Source organism: Amblyomma mixtum, chromosome 1 (genome assembly GCF_055824585.1).
Source record: "Amblyomma mixtum isolate Tamu chromosome 1, ASM5582458v1, whole genome shotgun sequence".
Lineage (NCBI taxonomy): Eukaryota > Metazoa > Arthropoda > Arachnida > Ixodida > Ixodidae > Amblyomma > Amblyomma mixtum.
Window position 1 is genome coordinate 292,510,541 of NC_143012.1, and position 20,191 is coordinate 292,530,731.

General features: G+C 46.3%; 1 protein-coding gene across 1 annotated transcript; it reads left to right on the forward strand.

Annotated features, from left to right (window-relative positions):
• Positions 1-141: 141 nt before the first annotated feature.
• On the forward strand, positions 142-20,191 carry LOC149372037 (cell adhesion molecule Dscam1-like). The gene is made up of 13 exons (XM_089585642.1): positions 142-441; positions 2,921-3,138; positions 4,708-4,843; positions 6,321-6,455; positions 6,883-7,053; positions 7,905-7,975; positions 9,426-9,654; positions 12,100-12,198; positions 14,440-14,625; positions 16,409-16,699; positions 17,312-17,505; positions 17,856-17,991; positions 19,634-20,191. The coding sequence occupies exons 1-13, from the start codon at positions 372-374 to the stop codon at positions 20,074-20,076; spliced, it is 2,379 nt and encodes a 792-aa protein (XP_089441768.1). The 5' UTR covers positions 142-371; the 3' UTR covers positions 20,077-20,191.

Consider the following 20,191-nt stretch of genomic DNA (forward strand, 5'->3'; position numbering starts at 1 on the left):
GGCAAAATTGTCGAGGGTGTCTTTCACCACAACCCTCTACTTCTTCTCGAAACAACAACGCCATCACAGACACGGAGAGACGGGCTTGAAGATGATCCTTACGAAAATAAAAGGCCAGTACACTCAGCCGGCTAACGGCGCAGTCGGATAAATGGCATCTGCCAGCAAGGCCTGGCCTTTCTCGAGTGGTGACACGCGCTCCGCACGCCAAGTCACCGAAGGCGTCTCTTCTTCCTAGCCGGAAAGCATACTTGCTTGGGTGTTGCGACTGAAAACTTGGGGCCGAACTCCGGAAAGCCCACTCGGCAAGACTCTCGGGAGAACCTGTTCTCTGTGTGGTACGGTACCATCCACGTCCACCCGGGACAACCATGGCAGGACTTCGGCGTTTCTCCTGGATTCAGTCCATACCGGAGATTTTGTTCTTGTGTTTCTTGTCATGTACGTACATAATTTCCGTCTATTCTCCTTACCACCGAAACCCCCAGCGTAAATTGATGAGGTTTAGCTGAAGTGTTTCGCTGTGTTTTTGTTAATACGGTGCTATGTTGTTTGGCACTAACTGCTTTTGTATTTCTTCATTTTTTGCCTTCTAATGTACTATCGATGTTTTTGCTGTATATACAGAGCTATGCGTAACAAATTATTCTGCTGTGCATGATAATTACTGTCTGTAGAGAAGGTATATCATCTGTCTTGTATTTTAGTACTTGCTGTTGCACTAATGTACTAATCTACTAATGTTGAAGTAATGTGACCCTAGGGCCTTCACGTGAATTAGCGTTCACTTTCTGCCTCGCGTCCACTCCATAATACTAAAGGGGAAAAAAAATAAAAAACTTGAAAAGGCTGCTGCATGCAAGATGGTCCTATCCTCGCAGGAGGTATAGATGGTCTCTACAGAAAGCTATTCATCAAGCAATTGAAAACTTTTCCTTCACAGCAACCTTTGAATAAAGCGCATTCATTTCTGAAATAATATTTCAATTTTGAGAATAAAAAGTTCTAAAAAATAAAATTGAGGCAAATTATAAAAAGTATGAAAAGCAACCACTTGAATGCGACTGGTCACGTGTGAACCTAACTATAGTTCAAAGTTAAAGAGTTGAAAGTCGTTTCATTTCTGTTGTCTTTTCTTCTAATTTTTACTGCCTGAACTCAGAATCTGAGGTCTTTGAACCGCTCTCTCCTCCCTCTGGCGCCTGTAAAACATTCTTATAGCGTTCTTACTTCCGAATACTTCGGTAATGCGGGGCAGCTCAGTTGAGGGCGCCGATATTACGATTTCCCTCGCATTCAGCGGTATCCGAGGAAGTCATTTCATAGTTCCATCAGAATTAAAGCATCAAGTTCTGTAACCAGACCTCAGGGGCATAACGCTGCAGTGCAATTTATTCCTATAGAAGGGGGAGGGTAGTACTGGAAAATGCCGCCTTTTCTTCATTGTGGTTACAAAATGAAGTAAGCTTATAATGTTAACAGAAAGCTTCGGCACTGTGAGATTACTGAAGCACCGCTCAATGTGCCATTGTGTTAAACTAGAGACGACAGAGGCTCTAAAGTTTCTAGAAAATTTCACATAACACTTTGAACTTTGAACTATTATCGTGAGGTTTTTGTATAAGGCGTTAGTTTCTCCTATTTGGCGTTTTATTGACTGATTCGGCTCAATTATTTAAGAAACGACATAAGGTTCCAAAGGGAAAGTAAATGTTAGGGGCGGCGGGCATTAACGTAAACTGATGAGGTTAGAGAGTTTGCTAGGATAATGCAACTATGGCCGGGACAAGACCGGGGTGTAACTAAAGAGGAAAAGGACAATTCTCTTTTTTTTTTTCTTCAGTGCACTTGACCTGGCTGCCGATAACGATGATTACGAGGAATCTTTCAGTTTGATGTTTCCTCTAAAAGTTGGGTAGCTTGCATGCTGATCACCTCTTCCAGCTTGGTATTGCAAAAGGTAGTACATAACCGGTCCGCACCGGCGCCACTTGATAGTGGGTCCAACCATTCAGTGCGCAAAAATGCGAAAAGGAGAGCAATCCTGGAATTTGAGGCGCAGTTGTAATTTGTGCCACGACATGCTCAATTAGCCTGCTTACTCAATTGCCGATTAGCTTTCCTCAATCACCTAATAACTGACGTGAGTTTCATAACACAACAGCGCGCAAAGCACTGGCTTGTGTTATCGAAATTTAGCGAAAGAGAAAAACAAAGTTAAATTATCAAACAGATCCACCATTGTTATTTATATCAATAAACTAGAATAAGCCCTTGCATACAGTCAAAGCCGCATGACGCATACCAAATCCACTACGTGGAAGGAAGAACAACGCTGGTGAATACTAATAAAGTGAAAGGACATGTATTTGATGAGTAGGGCAGTGTTCAGTGGCGGTAAAAAGACAGAAAAGATGCTTGCAAAACAGACAGGGCTACGAAAGGGCTACTTAGGCTACCCTGTATTCCTTCAATAAGGGAGTAATTACTCGTCGGCGTCCACCCAAGCGCAGCCATGCGCCTACAAAGGAAAGCTATACAGCTTCCACAGAAACTTTGTAGTTAAAGAAAAATTCTTTCTGTCCCGGGGTTCAAACCCGGGACCACCGCTTCACCGGAGCAGTCGCTCTACCAGCTGTGCTAACCGGTACTTGTAGCATAAGCTATGGCGAGAGCGAATTGATCTATAACTCGAAGTGTGAACAGTGTCGGTCAAATGTTTAGGGGAATCCCCCAATGTGGAGTAAATTTGTAACAAGGGAGCAATTACTCATTGGCGTCCACCCAAGTGCAGATTACTCCATTTACAAGTTTACTCCACCTTGGAGGATTCTCCTAAACATTTGGCCAAATAATGTCTTTGTTTTCTTGCTTGTTTGTTTCTTTGTTTTTAAAATGCGTATGACCACATTCCAAGCAGGTCTGATGGGTGTAGCGCAAGCACTGATAATGAAGGAAGTCAGAGTTCCGGCCACACCTCTTGTTGGGTCGAAGATCAGACTGGACTGCATATTCGACCTGGAGAAGGACCTGCTGTACAGCGTCAGGTGGTTCAAGGACGAAGTAGAGTTCTATCGCTTTCTACCTGGAACCGAACCGGGCCCGGTGTTCTTCCCAATTGAAGGAATACATGCCTTTGTAAGTGACAGTTCGCTTACGCCTAACTCCGAAGGCCTGAAAACTACTAGAAGTATGCACTTCATCACTTCCTTAATTGTTCCGCACTCCTCGTCATGTAGTGGCGCTGCTGCTTTGTCATGCTGTGGCACTGTAGTCATGTAGCGGTCATGCAGTGGCGCTAACGCCTAGGAGAGCGCGGAGAACTCTCGTTGCGAGCCTCCAAAAGCATCGCAGTGACGGAAGCGCTGCAAGGTGGGACAGCACTACTTGACCCGCAGTCAGCTTCGGTCGTTTGCGTAGGGGTCCGTACAATTTTGTCAACGGGCACACATTATCGATTGTTTCGTTTTGTGCATTGTAAAATGCGAACTGCTTTTCGCCCGCAGTTTTCTTAACGAAAGGATATTTGAGATACAAGGTCGCCTTTACATAATGGTAAACTTCTGCAGAATATCTTTTCTTTTAATGATGATTGCTGGTGCACTAACAGAAGGAACCTTAGGATGCGCTTGTCCAATTAATATTTTCATCATAGCGTTAAGCGGCACTTGTAGTTGACGCCGTTCGTATGCACACTGTCAACTGAAGCTACGCAGGCCACACGTATCTGGTTGATGGATTCACATGGTGTCTCGAGTAAATTGAACTAAGACCTTTGAACGCATATACTGCACATAAAGTTTGCGAGAGTGAAATTCAAGAAGTTTTCCTTGTGGTAGCCTAGTCTCCACATGAGTATTTAAATTTACTGACAAATTGTTCAGTTCAAAAGACAAACTAGTTTTGATTTTCTACAGGCATGTCAAAATTTTCAGTTAAAAAGCTGCGGAGCATCAAGAAAAACAGCACAAGATATTTATGTGACTTATCTCTAACTCCGTTGACGAGCTTCGATACACTGTCCGCCCGCGTCAACTTCGGTACATTAAAGCCGCGGCAAGTGGAACTATATTGGTAAGCGCAGCATTTTCAGACAAGACACTCATGGCACAGAAATTACATTTCTCAAAAGCTTTCTTCACAGCGTGTAAAAAAACACGCAAATAATAATGGCAAAATCATCATCATCGCCATCACTACCAAAACAAACATAATCAACGACATCATCGCCATCAGCCATGCCACGTCAAATGCAGGACAATCTCCTTTCCGAATGGTTTCAAATTCGAACAACGGTACGCCAGCCGCGCCAACCTATCCAAACGAGGCTGACGGTATTGTTGATGAGGTCTTTAAGTTTGAATACCAAAAGCAAAAGAAATTCTAGTGCGAGTTTGTAGAGAAATTTTAAACCTTTCTTATTGAATCCTTCTTGATAGGTTCAATAGACAACCAGACAGATACAAGTCTGATTAGTTAACCTCCCTGCTTTCTCTTCGTCTGCTTTCATTCTCATTCCATTCTGCACTACTAACTATGCATCTGCGCTGCAAAAATCCGGCCTGTTCTTTCATTCTACGACGCGCGGCTCATGAATCAATAAAACTGCTTGCTACAATACAAATTACAATCTTCACAAGAGGACCGAACTTATTAACGAAACGTATCAGTGCTCACTTGGTGACGTGATCCTGTGTAAACTTCCAGCCAACAGCGGACGAAGATTCGTCAGTGACTTTGGAGATCGTGAATCGCTCTGCGTCTGGAAGATATCGATGTGAAGTGTCGTCCGAAGCGCCTTCATTTCGCACAGTTGCGGACAGCAAAGACCTACTCGTGGTCGGCAAGTGGAGATAATTACTTCGTTGGAGCGGGAAAGTAGCCAAGCTCTCATGCTTCCAGCCTCCCCCTCCCCCAATCCTCCTCGCCGCCTTCTTAGCCTTGTAACGCCCCCTGCGTAGCACGGACGATACAGACTGGGCAAATGTGATCACCCGTGACTCACGGGCCGTGAGTTCTGCTTGCAAAAGTATTCTCAATGCCCAGAGTTATCGCGCAAATAGCATTTCCGCCTCCTACCGTATTTCCGTACTTATTGGAGCAAAGTAAAAGGGTCAGGTGCAGAAGTGCTGCGAGAGCTTCCAAGCAAAGCGACCTCATCAGCTTTCCCAGCTCAACAACCTCCCCAGCTAAACAAATAATTTTGAATTTTGTTATTGTGTTAACTTTTTATATGTCCAGAATTTGGCCTAATTTGCTTTTTGAACTGTGCGGCAGTAATAATTATTTCATTAAATCTACCAGTCTTTGGCATATATGCGATATAAAGACCAGTTACGACAATGAAATTTTGGAAGTTCAAAACTTTTATCTCATGTTTTTGTTGCCTGGGCGTTGCATAATTAGTTGTGGTCCGAGATGCTTGGCGCAGGCAGCCAAGGCAGCCAAACTTGCAGGCAGCCAAACTTTTTATGAGTGTGAGCCATTAAAGACTTTCGCTTTGAAAAGAAAGTAGTGCCAACTCAGCTGCCAACAGTGTCCCTCAATAGCTGCAGAAACAGGACATTTCTCTACTCTTTGTACAGATGGCGACACTGAACAGGGCAGCGAGGGAATTTTTTAGCTGCTACGTCCCCGTATTGACAGCGCGATCGCACACGTTCAGTGTGACGTATGGTTGAGCTCCCGCTATACAGACGTACCACGCAGGTTCGCTAATGTCGCTCATGAAATAGACGAACAGGATGAGAGATTGCCAGCAGCCAACATAGCGGTAGAAGTGAAATCCACGAAAGAAGACCCATACAAGAGGCAAAGAAGCGCAAGTCGAGATGGGGAACGTCTGTAATGCAACGCAGAGTCTAACATTGATATCTGTTACATCCTTAACCAGGGCGTTATAGTTTGCTCCGCAGTAATCACAAAGTGAATCATGGTAGAGAGAGGTCAGTCAGATGGTTCTTGACAATCTCAAAGTGACTGTCAAGAACTGATCGTCAAGATCACAAAGTGTGATTGTCGAGAACCATCTACCTAACCTCTCTCTGCTATACCATAGTAAGTTAGTTTGCCCGCAGGGTGAAGTGGTTTTTGAGTTAGGATGTAGGGCAAAGAGGCCAGTTCTAACGTGTGAACAATTTGAGAAGGTGTGGTGATCAGCACGGTAGAACTAGCTGCATTTGCAGCGGAAGTTGTCGGGGTTGGGCTGCACACGCACGCGTTCACGCACGCACATCCGAGTTCTGACTCAGTTGTCCTTCATTCTCTTTCTTTTTTTTTTTTGTTGTAAAGGTCTTTGTAAACGGTTCGTTCCTTTTCAGGGCGCCCTGATGCCCCCAGACATCTGCAAGTTGTGCAAGCAGACAGCAGGAGTGTGAAGTTGCAATGGAGCAGACCACTGCATGACGGCAACAGTGCCATCAGCCGCTACACAGTGCAACACACATTTGATGGATGTACGACGCCGATTAAGTCAATATACTAATTTTTCTAATCTTCTTCTTCCCGCGCTTGCAGGACTATGTAGTCGCGGTTGTCAAAAGGTTGAAATATTTCAGCTTGATCATCAGAATTAACCCATTTCCTTGATCTTGATTGTCACGTACCCCGTGTAAACACAGAAGTGGTGTCCGCAGAATTCGCAGAACCACCATATTACCTATATAGTTAACTAAAGCGCTCAAAAAAGAGCTATACGAAATGCTCGTAAACTGGACGATGATCATGTTTAGTCTCTTGTACTGTCAGGCTTGTACTCCGGCCAAAAGCAGCAGTGTAGTTAGCAGGGCACTGATCTATATTTTTATGTTTTTTTTAATGAGATATTGGCGTGTACCTCATCTGCTGGCGTGTGAGCCCCTCTATTTCATACTGCGCGAGCAGCGCAGTGGCACTCTGAAACAATGAACATGAGCCTGCCGATTGCACCCGAGACGACAAGCGTGGTGCGTGACCTCAAGCCCTCCACGACGTACAGCTTCCGGGTCTTCGCCGAGAACAGCGCTGGGAGCAGCGTCGCCAGTCCCGCAGTGAACGTCACCACGACGGGCGAAGGTATCGCTTCCTTCAAGCGAAATGCTCCGGTGACGAATGCAAAGGTGTTCTGTGACGTCGTACCTTCGCCGAAGCCCGACGTCAGCTGTAGATTTACCAGTCCAGTGTTTCGTGGCATTTGTCCTAGATATCTCGTAAGCGCTGCAATCAACACGGACAGAGGTAGAGACAGACAAGAATGAGCGTTCGTTCTTTTCTGTCTGTTTGTATTGATTGCAGCACTTGCAAAAATAACGTATATACACCAACTAGCCCGAACAGTCACCCTTTTGTCTTAGATGTCAAATTACTAACACGCTTGCGTGTACGGAGATTCGGGCGGTAGGTGTGCGCAACGTGCCACAAAAGCGCTCCTAAGTCTTGGTTTTCATTCTTTACACATTTTATGGGCTAAAGTCGGGGAAGTCGCTACGACACTCTGAAGATAGAGGTGCAGAAATTGGTAACAACAGACAGACTGAATGCGCAAGATATAGCGCTTAACATCGTCCAATGGCTGTTCACTTACTCTTTGCTTCGGTCTCAACGTAGCAAGTTTGCCAGGTGACCAGCTCTGTAAAGAAACACCGTAGTGGAGAGTTCCCAGTGGATTTCTTCTGTGCACATCAAAATTTCTGCAGCCAAGCGCTTTTGAATTTTTTTCATCAAAATGTGTTCGCTGTGGTCGGAATCAAATAAAAAATTGTCTTGCTCAATGCACCGTCTTTCTTAAAGGTCTTTCGATTGGAGGTGAGAACATTTAGTAGGAGGTCATTACATTTGAATTCACGTCCGCCTTGAACCACATTAGTATCTGCTGACCGTCTGCTCTTTTTTCTTTTGCTTTTTCTTTCTTTCCATGGCTTTCATAGCGCTCGGAGGACCGCCCACTGAAGTGTCAGCACAGGCGCTGAGTGCGCAATCGGTGAAGGTAACTTGGAAGGTAAGCTTTGGAAATTAAAGGGTCAACGACGAAAACGCCACCTAATTTTTGTTCTCGACAGAAATTCGATTTTTGGCTCTTTCTGGCTATGTTGACGTTTGTTTGGCAGCTAAGGACGCGTTTGTTGCTGAAGAAATTGCAATTTGAAAATCTTCCCGCTACTCGACTCAAGCTCTTAGCTTCTACGCTTTGACTCCGCAATCAACGTTTCGAAGCGAATGGCAATGTAGCATAACATCCGGCATCCGCGAAAAGGTAACTGAAACTGCGTCGACGCTTAGCCAGTTTACTGGCGAAATCGACCGATGGTGGTGACACCTGTATTTTGAGTTTTGAACTTTTCTATCTCATAAAAGCTGCGTTTTTCAATTAGAGCAGCGTCGTTAGAATGCGGTCAACTTTTAGTTCTCTTCAGCGTCACCATAATGACGCAAAATCAACCATCGGTGCTAGCATGGAGTACTTTAGTCTGGGCACAAGTTTTGTAGAATTGCCTATATACCACTGAGCTCCTTTTTTAAGGTGAAAAGGGCAATTCACTGGATTAATAGATTCGATCAGATGAAGACCATTTTGCTCAGGTGTACGATATTGAGAGTTGACGTTGTCACATATCACAGTGCAGACAAGGGGGTGTCAAGGAGGCAAATAGCTTAACGACGGCTCCGGTTCTGGCAGCCTTGATGCCATAGGTAGCATATAAGGGTTCTCGCACAACGGCCGCTCTCACCGTTAAATCACGTTCTCGTGGCATTCACGGTAATACAGGACATTCTATGTCCACCGCTGTAGACGAGGATGGCACTGGTGAACACTCTTTACATTAGGTTGCAGGCAGCGTAAGTACCTCGTAATTAGAAGATTTAACAGCCGCCTCCATAGCTCAGTTGGTAAAGCATCGTATGCGACATGCGGAGGTCGTGGATTCGGATCCCACTGACAGCACCTAGTTGTTTTTCCGTCTACTTTCTAATCAATTATTTTTAATCTATTAAATTATTACACTACTAATTTCTCATTGATAAACCCGAAAATTAAATAAAAACATAAACCTACCTCTCTGATTTCGTTGTTTTCGGTTACTGTTGGCTTTCTTTTGTATTTCATAATGAACCCCTCATTTCCTTGTCCGCTAAAATCGTAATGAAGTCAATCATACAGAACTAGGAGCTAGCAGAACTCGTGAGCTTGGGCCTAAACTATTCCACCTAAGGTAGAAGGTACCTACATCTAATGTAAGCTTTCACCTTGCCTTTTGCTCGTTCGAGCTTCAGAGAAAATAGTAAAATTCAGAAGAACGGCAGATTGGGCGAGTTGGTAGCTATTCATAATTATTTAGAAACAGGCAGTGTGTGCCTTTTTCTTCTGTTTCCTGTGTTCGGTAGCTCTGTTTTTAAATAATTAGTAAAATTTTAAACCATGATATGGCGACTCGTTTTGCGTGATCCAGCCACCGATAACGACGCCCGAGTTGGAGGACATCGTAGGTTACTACGTGGGCTACCGATATGCTGACCGGGCGGGGCCGTACTTGTACAAGTCTGTTGACGCTCCTCTCCAAGAGTGCCTGCTGACATCGCTATTGCCGGCTACGGGGTACAGCGTCGTCGTGCAGGCGTTCAGCCGCCAGGGCGCGTGGCCACGGTCCGAAGAGCTGATCGTTGAAACGTTTCGCGGCGGTAAGCAGCCAGTGTCATGTGCCACTGACTTGTGTCCAAAAAAGCGACATCAGAAATGTTATCATAATTGTCGCACGAAAGCACCCATGGAAAGCCTGCTCATTGGACGGTTTCTTTTCGGTGGGTAATGTGCATAGTCTCTGGCTCGCGAGAGAGCAATGCGTGATTAATGAGCCCATTCAGAGTAGTTTGTGAATCGCGTACACGTTTTCAAAGAAATCTGAACAGCAAGCCAGGCGTGCTGTGGTGATCTTATTTTTGTAGGAACTCTAGGAGCGGTAATTAATGTGTCGTTCTGATCTTTAGCGCTTAATAGGGCTACCACCAATCGCCACCCACCAACGACCTTTTCTATGTTTGTTTCGTAATTAACGCCTGTTTATAGAAAGAACTCGTTGAAATTTTCTGTTCGCATGTTTCCCCTTTTTTTTTGTATCCAGCCTTTTGCACCTGAGCGAAAGTTCGGCTTGTCAACGTTCATGGGCGCCCATCAGCGCAGGCAAAAAATATAAGGCGATCAATGCTATTGATGCGGCAGAGTATTATTCCCCCTCCCATCAATCACAGGGAGACACGCCGTACCCCCTCCCGACTCTCCTTCACCCGCCACCCGTCGTTTCCCACCCTCTCTTTTTCTTCCCTCTCTTTCTTTTTCCCCTTTGAAGGCACAGAGACATTTTCTTCTCTACAATTTGCTAGCAGCCAGCCGAGATTCCAGACGGACGGACGGAAAGCTATTTCCAACATGGGGGTTCTGATGCTAACGCAGTAAAATTTTTGCAGTAGTAGGGTCCAACAGTTCTTTTATGTATTTAAATCAAAATTACGAATACTCTTACGGCGAAACGCGGGAATGTTATCTGCCGCTGGTATCGGGAAGCTGATTAAGACAAAGCAACCAACCGGAAAAGCTGACCTGACTGGTTTAGGTTTATTGGTTTATTGGGGTTTAACGTCCCAAAGCGACTCAGGCTATGAGGGACGCCGTAGTGAAGGGCTCAGGAAATTTCGACCACCTGGGGTTCTTTAACGTGCACTGGCATCGCATAGTACACGGGCCTCTAGCATTTCGCCTCCATCGAAATTCGGCCGCCGCGGCCGGGATCGAACCCGCGTCTTTCGGGTCAGCAGCCCAGCGCCGTAACCACTGAGCCACCGCGGCGGGGCGCTGGCCTGACTACGTGCAAGCATAGTGAGCACTATCTCACTTCCAAAGGCACTTAGGCAGCAGTTACGATTCGCTTTTTTTGTTGTTGTTGTTTAGCATGCCAAGTTAGAGAGATGTACACTGTGACGCGTGCGAGGCAGTATTCAGAGAATTCATGCACTGCGAGAATGATTATGTGCGTTCTGTTTAAAGTCGTGGTTTATGGCAGCCTGCCTCATCTGAATTGTGCCCGACAATAAAAAAAGTGACGCGTCCAGGTTTACGAATGAGGTTTGAGATTCTTTTGTGCGTAACTTTATAATGCACAGTAGTAAGTTTCACGCAAGTTTTACATCATTCGAGAATGGCCAAGCAGATTTCTCACATTTATTACAGGTGAACTCTTCTTATTACACTGTAAACGCTGAAGCCAAAGCTGAACCCTAATGCGAATACGCAGCACACGAACGGCAGGAGTTTGTATTTAGAGAAGGGAGAAAATCACTTTATTCATAGCACAATATAAAGCGCCGTGCAAGTCACTGGCTTGGAGTATCATTGTTGACGAAGTTAGCAAAGCGTTAACTTTCAAATAAGTAATTTGTAATCAATACGCCACTGCCAACTATTGGCAAGAACGCTGCAGAAATCATCTGAGCGCAGCCAACAACACTACAACGGATTGAAGCAATTTTCATTGCAGACAATGCTGCAGTGCGCGCTACTGTGCTTATGTCCGCTATATATAGCCTAATGTACAGTCAGGCCGGAATGAAACGCGAACACGCATATGTCATACATTTCTGCTTTGCAGCGAGATATTCCTTCACAACCTGTTTTCGATTATGCATTTCAGTAGGCCCTTTACCCAGGCACATGAATCAGGCTAGTTCTGCACTTCAGCTGAAAGTAGGCAGGTAAAATATTTTGTTTTCTTGACATGCTCTGTTCGCGTTTCATTCCGGCCTGACTGTACCTGGTATCGTGCTCACAGATCCTTACTTAAAAATACGAGGCGGCATGATCGGCCGGGTTTCCAGCGCAAGCCAGTAGATCCGAGAAAGGCAACAGTAGGTCACATTATTAGCTTTCGTATGAGCTTGTAGTTCTGCTAGTATGGCTCTTGATATTATTTGCATATAGTCGGCGCATGCTCTACAAAATGTGCCCGTGGATGGACATTTTTTTTTTTTCGAAATAAATGAAGTGTTTACAATGTTGTTTGAGTTTCTCCTGTCAGTTCTTTTCTCTCTCAGTCTCAGAAGTGTACAAGCTCAGTTGAAAACTCCTTTCCGCAGACCCTCCGCGGGCGCCGCTCCTCGAAGCTACCAGCCCTTCTTCCACGTCTGTGTCCCTCACGTGGGAACAGCCGCACGAGGACTTGAGCCCCGTAACAGGTGAGACCCCGTAGAGTACTTCAAAAGAACTCGGATCGAAGTAAGGCTTGGGTGCACCGAGTGCTACCGACCATGCGTCCAAAAAAGCACATAACGTTTGTTTTTTTAATGTGAAAGCATTTCTTGTCTCATGAGAGGTGTGTACAGGACCTGTCAGCACAGCGTGTCATCAGAGCGTGTCCGCCCGAGAATGACCATTCGAAAAAAGAAATTAGCTGGCATTGTGGTTCGAACCCAGGCCCTCTGTGTGCAGTGACTCGTTCACTGATTATCGTGGCGTATTTGCAACAACTCAAGCGCTGACTACTCAGCGCTTGGTTGTTTTAGAGAGAGAGAGAAATGAATTTTAATGAGGAAAAGGTGGAGAGGTCGGCCGGTTGGTTGTTTTGTACTGTGGTATACTCTACAGGGTCCTGTAGTAATTTTTGCAGCAAAATCAATTGCAGCTGACTTTTAGCCGTCTTTAATAAAGGTTCTGCACGCCCGCCCGCGCTCATTCAATGTTCACAACACTCATTCAGTACAGACCATCTTAAACGCACAAGCACCCCAATGCAGGACGTCGTTAGTGCGGGTGCCGCTTCTACAGTGACGGTGAGACGTCAAGTCAGTAACTGCGTTTGCACCTCTTGTTTCAAACCGTACTTTTCGAATTTATCATCAAATTAAGCAACGTCATGAATAACAAGCGTTAAGAAACCTTTAAAATCATCAGTTGAGAAGACACCCCGCTGAAAGACATCCGATACTTTTCATGCGGCATCTTCAGCTCCCAGTACTGGAAAACTATGTTCCCTTAAAGGCGCATTTTTTTGGTAGGCATCGGGTTTAACCCGATTTTCAAAAACTCTGTTCTGCGGCAGTAATCGGTGTTATGCGGAAGAATAGGACATCGGAATGAAGAACTTCAAACACGACAGTAGTGATGAACAAAACACTGCAGAAGAATACGACCATGCCCGAACTAGTGCACGTCGTTCACTTGACACACAAAAATTCCTAATGCAAACATCGCTGCTTACGACAAACCCTCGGCAGGTGATATCCGCAGAACACAAAATTCCGCCGCATCACACACGACAGCACAAAAACAGCATAGAACATGAATACAGCTCGCGACACAACCGGAGAGCCCCCCCCCCCCCCCCTTGCCGCTCTCTACTCTGCTAGTGCTGCGAGTCCGGTCGCCTACCGGAAGTGACGTAGTTAAATGACATCTGCAAGCGCGCAGGCCTGGAGGTTTTAGGACGCAATCGTTTTGTCGGAAAATCAATGGCCCTGGGTATACACCATATTTCTGAGCCAACTCGCTCAGCTGTCTATCATTTTGATGTTTACTGCATTGCCTACTCAAGCTCTCGAAGGTATACAAGATCTTTGAGTTTCGTGAAGCAACATTTTTGGCAAACGCTTGATTCTGTGGAGACAAAGACTGACAGGACTGTTGCCACTGTGTATCGCGAGACTCAGAGACAGCTGCCTGCTGTGATTAATAGAATTTTGTTTAATCGTTGCTGATTGCCTTCTTCTCTGGTAGAGTGCGCGTGAGGTCATCTCGTTCGGACCATTCAGCGAGGCGAGTTTAAATGACGTCATGTGTGATGCCACTGCATTCTGACCAATAATCAGCGTAGCACGGTGTTCCGCGGAAATCAACGCTGAAGATCCGGAGAAACGTGTCATTAACGCGACAATGAAGAAAACTCCAACAAATTATTCTTCTCAGTAAAAATTACTTCTCTGGATCTTTGTGTGTACTTTAACGTGTGTCCGGCAGTGAAAGACGCATTTGTGGCTGAGGAAATTGAATTATAAGATTTTCTGGCCACTCGAATCAAATTCGTGACGTCTAGACCGAGAACAAGCGGCGGTTGCCGCCGTCTTGAAGTGAATGGCGTTTTAGCATAGCCTCTGGGATCAGTGGTTGTTTGGTGACGACGCGCGCAATTTGCTTGCGAAATCGGCCGGTGATGGCGAGACCTACATTTATATTTTGGTATTTTCTACCTCATAAAACCTTCATTTTCAGTGAGAGCAGACTCTTAGTCGTAACAATGCCGTTGTCTGTCGACACACGCAAACTTCTCTCCTTAGTATTCCCTTTGACCCATGTCGCTGTAAAAAAAGAAAGTATCAGAAGCCAGTAGTCAGTCTATGGGCCGCCATGTCCAATCCCTATTTTTTTTCCTTCCTCTAGTGATGAATCGTTGTGAGGGCGTGATTTGGTGATTGGTTGCGCAGGTTACTACATGAAGCATCGTGAAGCCGACGGTGAGTGGGACGAAACGCACGTCCCAGGTGACCGGCGCTTGCTGACCGTGGACCATCTCAAGTGCGGCTCTAGGCACGAGTTCGCCATCCGCGGATACAACGAGGCCGGAACCGGCAATCTGAGCGAAGTGGTCTCCATCAGGACCACAGGCAGCAGTAAGAGCTAAGCGCATCGCACTTTCTAGCTTCGTTGTCCTTCGGGCTTTTCGTTTTTATTTCTGTCGCGGGGTAGCAACGGTGAAAAGGGCAGCGGGGGGTAGTGATCATTGAAGCAACACTCGACGGAATTCGACCACAGCACAGCTCACAGTTTTTAACACACACCTAAAGTCAAAACTAGCCCCGCTGCAATCCATCCACCAAAGACATCCTGGGAGGATGTTTATCATTTGGCTTCACGGGTGCTATGCCGACAACGTCAAATCTGTCGTCACGATGTAACTTTTCCCGAGGCAAACTTCAAAGTGACGTTTTTCTAGTCTTTATATGGGCTGAATGGCAAACATTCAGTCATGTTAAGTTCGTTAAATCAATAATAAACGCTCCATTAAACGAATTTAGTCTGCACAGGGTACAGAGCACTATGACTGCAAAGGCTAGATTTAACCACTGTATCACGGCACAGCCATGATTCCTCGGCAGAATTCACGTTTTCGACCCAACACTACTACCCCAGCCAAATACGAAACGTCATCTTCCCGGCATGCCCTATGTGCATGAAGCACTCCTCAAGAAAATTGCATAAATGGTGGCGTCACTTCTCCCTCTAGGTAATCTTGAAAAACTCTGTCTATTGTTAGGTGCACAAGGGCAGCTAGGTTTTTTTCTCTGTTGTAACTTTTTGCAACTAAGTCACGACAGACTTAACGTGACTTCGCAAGCAGAGTCAGCAATGACCCCTTCTTACATTTGTGAAACCTTACGAGTGAATGCCTTTCATTAGCAGCATGAAAACAGTGTTTTGGTGAATTATCGCACTTCAGAAAAAAGGACGTCGTAATTTAGCGTCGTACCACAGACTGTCCAATATCAGCAGACACGAACTCTAGCTTTCAGCTTACCTGGAGTGAAGACGCGCTCCTTTCGTAAGCAACCATGCGTCCGAACGTCAACATCGCAGCTTACAACCAAATGGCGTGGCGTCTGCGTAGGAAGCCGTGCGCGCATTACAATGTTTTGAACTGCGACAGATAAACCTGCCGGTGAAAACTGAAAAGTGCTCTCAGAATTTTTGCATTTCCCAGGGACATCGGAAAAACGACAATCAATGGTCCGTCCGCCTGAACCACGTGACAACGGACGGCGCCCGCCCGCCAATCCACATGTACAGTCTTGGTCAAAAGTCTTAAGACCAAAGGCTTTTCGCTTCAGTTACATAATAAAGCCATTATAAAGCCACACTATTAAAGACCGAAGGACCTTGAAATGCTAGCAGAAGGATTCTTCTGGATGTAAAGAAGCTTCCTGCGTGACCTATACATGTTTTGAATTATTCACTACACGGAGCATTCTAGGGACATTCATTTCGCTGCAGGTGAACGCTGTGGCCTTAGGTCTTTTGACCAAGACTGTACGTTATGGCTCGTACTTACCTAGGCAATTTTCTCATCAAACGTTTTTAAGCAAAAATACCCTACGACAGTGGTGCTGTTTCACCAGCACAGAGACTCGATCCCACAGAGCTGGCGCTGAATATGCCTGTATATTACGAAACCTTTCCTGATCAAACAGCGCTACTGCGCAGCCGTTTCTTGCGTAGTGCGCTCATCAAGGCGTCTGGAGCATGGAACTCGTCTCCACGGAAGTCGAGAATCAATGGTGAAAACGTAATCAATAGCACAATCGCAACACTTTCCAGGTCAGGCCCTAAGTGACTGACCTCTTTCCTTCACGGCGCGACAGGAGCCCCGCAAAGATTCCTTGCGCGTTGCTTCCGCAGCTCCCGTGGCGCCCGACCGACAGTCGCTGCTACAGCCCAACGTCAGCTGGGTGGTGGTGATGCTTGACGCATGGCACAACGGCGGCTGCCCCATCAGCCACTTCACGGTCCAGTATAAGAGCCTCTTGGACGACGAGTGGAGTGCGCTGCGCACGATTCCCTCGCATGTATTGCGTCCCACCATCTCTGAGCTCTTGCCGGCCACTACGTACAGCCTCGTGGCGACGGCGCACAATGGCATCGGCGTCACCGAGGCGCAGTACGAGTTCACGACGCTCCTCGAACCCGAAGGTAGAGTGCACCCGCATGGTCTGGGTATCGAGGTTGGTGGCGCGAGTGACTACTCTCGTAGGACCTCCGAAGGAAACCAATAACCATCGAAGCTAAGAAAAGCATAGAGAAAGCGCGTGCGTGTGTGTGTGTGTGTGTGTGTGTGTGTGTGTGTGTGTGTGTGTGTGTGCGCGTGTGTGTGTGCGTGTGTGTGTGTGTGTGTGCGTGTGTGTGTGTGTGTGTGTGCGTGTGTGTGTGTGCGTGTGTGCGTGTGTGTGTGTGTGTGTGTGTGTGTGTGTGTGTGTGTGTGTGTGTGTGTGTGTGTGTGTGTGTGTGTGTGTGTGTGTGTGTGTGTGTGTGTGTGTGTGTGTGTGTGTGTGTGTGTGTGTGTGTGTGTGTGTGTGTGTGTGTGTGTGTGTGTGTGTGTGTGTGTGTGTTAACATATTAAAATTGTAGTGTGAAGAATTTGTAATGTTAATGATGATACTGTTCTTTTGCATCGAGTGCAGCATTGGTTCCATCCGCCGCCTTCAAAGCTCTCCATAAATAAGGAAAATCACGTGTTCTGCCATGTAATTCGAAAAACAGGGGTTAAGATCTCAACAGAGTTTTCTCTTCGGCGGTGCATACCAGAAAGCCTTTTGAAGATGGACGTCCCACCAGTCGGAGCGTTGGGCGGAGCGGTGAGCCTCTTCTGCTCTCACGACTTCGAGGGTGTGCCGGCGCAGAGCGTCAGATGGTTCAAGGACAACCAAGAGTTCTACCGGTTCGAACCGAGCATGGAACCACCTGCAACAACATCCAGAGTGAAAGGTGTGAATGTGAACGTAAGTCGGTTACATCGCACGCAGGAGGCTTGCGCGCTTCCTATCCTCTCACATTTCATCTCACGCGCAAATGGGTAAGGCGCTGGGAGCGATGAGGACATTCTTTTGCATTTCAATTTCTCAAGTGGTCTGTGATTGGGCGGCCGTTGCTCTAACTCATGCGGCAATAAAAATACAGCGAAATGAGGTCTTTCTCACTTGACTTGAAATTAAACCTTGTCACTAAAGCTAGTGGAGTTTTCTTAATGCTCAGTCTCGTCTAATACATTTCATGACCAATGGGACAAAGCAGGCTGAACAAGTGCGAACCCGTGGTGACCAATCTGTCGGTATTCTTGCGCGTCTTGAAGGAACTACGCTCGAATGCTTCCTCGGTCTACCTTGAGGAACTCTCCGTGTCCAGCGCTGGGTCCTATCGCTGCGAGGTAGGCTCAGGACCTCCCCTGTATCGCAAAGCCATGGACGAGAAGGACCTGGTCATTGCTGGTAAATATTTTAATTGTTGCAAGGCTATTTGATAATCTATCCTGCAGAAGACATCCTCCTGTCTCTCAATTTGATCTCTCTTTTATTGAGTACACGGCCGCCATTCATGGAGCTAGTTATTTTTTTATCTTGAACGGTAACGCTACTTCAATACAAAACGCGTTCCCGTTGGATGGAGAGCAACTGTCATTTTAAAAGATTTTCGTTAGAAAATGACGCCGTTCCGAAGGCTCTCGGGCATTTAATCAATCAGCCTTGCCTTACGCCTAAGATTTTACTATGGTCGTCTTGATGACTTTGCTAACATTCGTGGCACTGTAAATTTCAAAATGAATTTAAAGCCATTTATGATCGATGTTGCACATCAGCCGTATTGTTTATCTTTGTTTATCTGCTTGTAAAGGCCATAAATCAAGGTCCGATATATTTTGTATCGTACTGATGTATTCAACGGTTATTTCGTTTGACACGATATTCCAAGATTGAAAACAGTACCACGAAGTAAACGTCGACATGAGGTTACTTTTATCGTTCTTTTTGTCAAATAATATGCGATAACCTGTTTAAACAATGTAATTCAGGCAAACTCGACACTAAAACAAAACGGTTCATAAAGAAATAATGGATATAACAAAATAATTGATAATAATCGAAGTTCCCTTAGAAGCACATGTGTCGGATACCTCGTTTTTAAGAAGTCAAATTTTCCTACAATGGGATGTAAGGCACTCAGTGAAAGCCACTTGACAATTTCGCCCTGATCCGCCGTGGTGGCTCAGTTATGGCGCTCGGCTGCTGCCCCGAAAGACGCGGGTTCGATCCCGGCCGCGGCAGTCGAATTTCGACGGAAGCGAAATTCTAGAGGCACGCGTACTGTGCAATGTCAGTGCACGTTAAAGAACCACAGATGGTCCAAATTTCCAGAGCCCTTCACTACGGCGTCCCTCATAGCCCGAGTCACTTTGGGACGTTAAACTTCCATAAACCAAAAACTTCGAAATTCAACGGGAACCAAAGTTAGTGAGTGAACGTCTCCAAAGCTGATTCCGCTTTCAGTTAGTATAGTGGTAAATTTATACCTCATTTAGGCAGCCATTTAAGCGCCCGGCAGGTTTTTTATTGACGTCCCCGGGCCAGTTCATCCACCGGTGCGGAAGTTAGGTTAGGTTAGGTTAGGTTAGGTTAGGTTAGGTTAGGTTAGGTTAGGTTAGGTTAGGTTAGGTTAGGTTAGGTTAGGTTAGGTTAGGTTAGGTTAGGTTAGGTTAGGTTAGGTTAGGTTAGGTTAGGTTAGGTTAGGTTAGGTTAGGTTAGGTTATAACCTAACCTTCAGCCAGGCACGCCAACAGAGAGAGTAGTCAGTGTTTTGAGAATTTGCTTCAGGGGAAAAGGGGCGCATGCATGTGGCGCGCACTCCAAACGGGACGCTAGCAAGTGGAGTAGCCAGCTAGTCTGCAGATGGGCGCGTCTTTTAGGGCTATCGAAAAACCCGCGAGGGAGCACTAGCATTCTCTGGCACCACCTTTTTCCCTTCGCCCTTTTAGCCTTGTTGACGTCATCGACCTGACACAGCGCTGCTTCCGGTTGGCTATTTTCTACCATGTGCATCTCACGTTGCGGCGCGTGGCTCTTCTTGTCTACTCAGAACGGCTGCCGGCGACGCCGCGCTTGTCTACCGACAAAGAAGTCTACCAGGCCGGGGACACCGTGCACCTCATCTGCACCGCGGTTCGGTCCAAGCCCCCTATGGGGCTCTTTCTGTCCATTAACGACCAGCCCGTGGATGACGCCAGGGCCAGCCTGGACACCGCCCCGGACGGTCTGCGGACTCTCAAAGTGCGGACGAGCTTCCTGCCTAAGGAGATAAAATCGGAAGACGGCAGAATTCGAGTCAAGTGCGCCGCTGTCACAAAGCACTTTTTCGAGGTAGCGGAAGAGGAGATCAAGGTGCAACACTCGACTGCTGTTCCAGCAGAGGACGAGTGCCTCGCCAAGGCACTGGCGATTATCGAAAAGGCCTGGGCGGCTTTCTCTGAAGGACAAGCTCCGAGTGAATCGGGGAAACACAAAATGCGCGAAGACATTTAATTACGTGAACTCTCCAAAAGCAGAAATAAAATCGTAACTTCACGACAAATGGTCGGCGTCTCCCAGTAGTGCCACAAAAAAATAATCATTGATTTTCAGAAAAATAAAATATAAA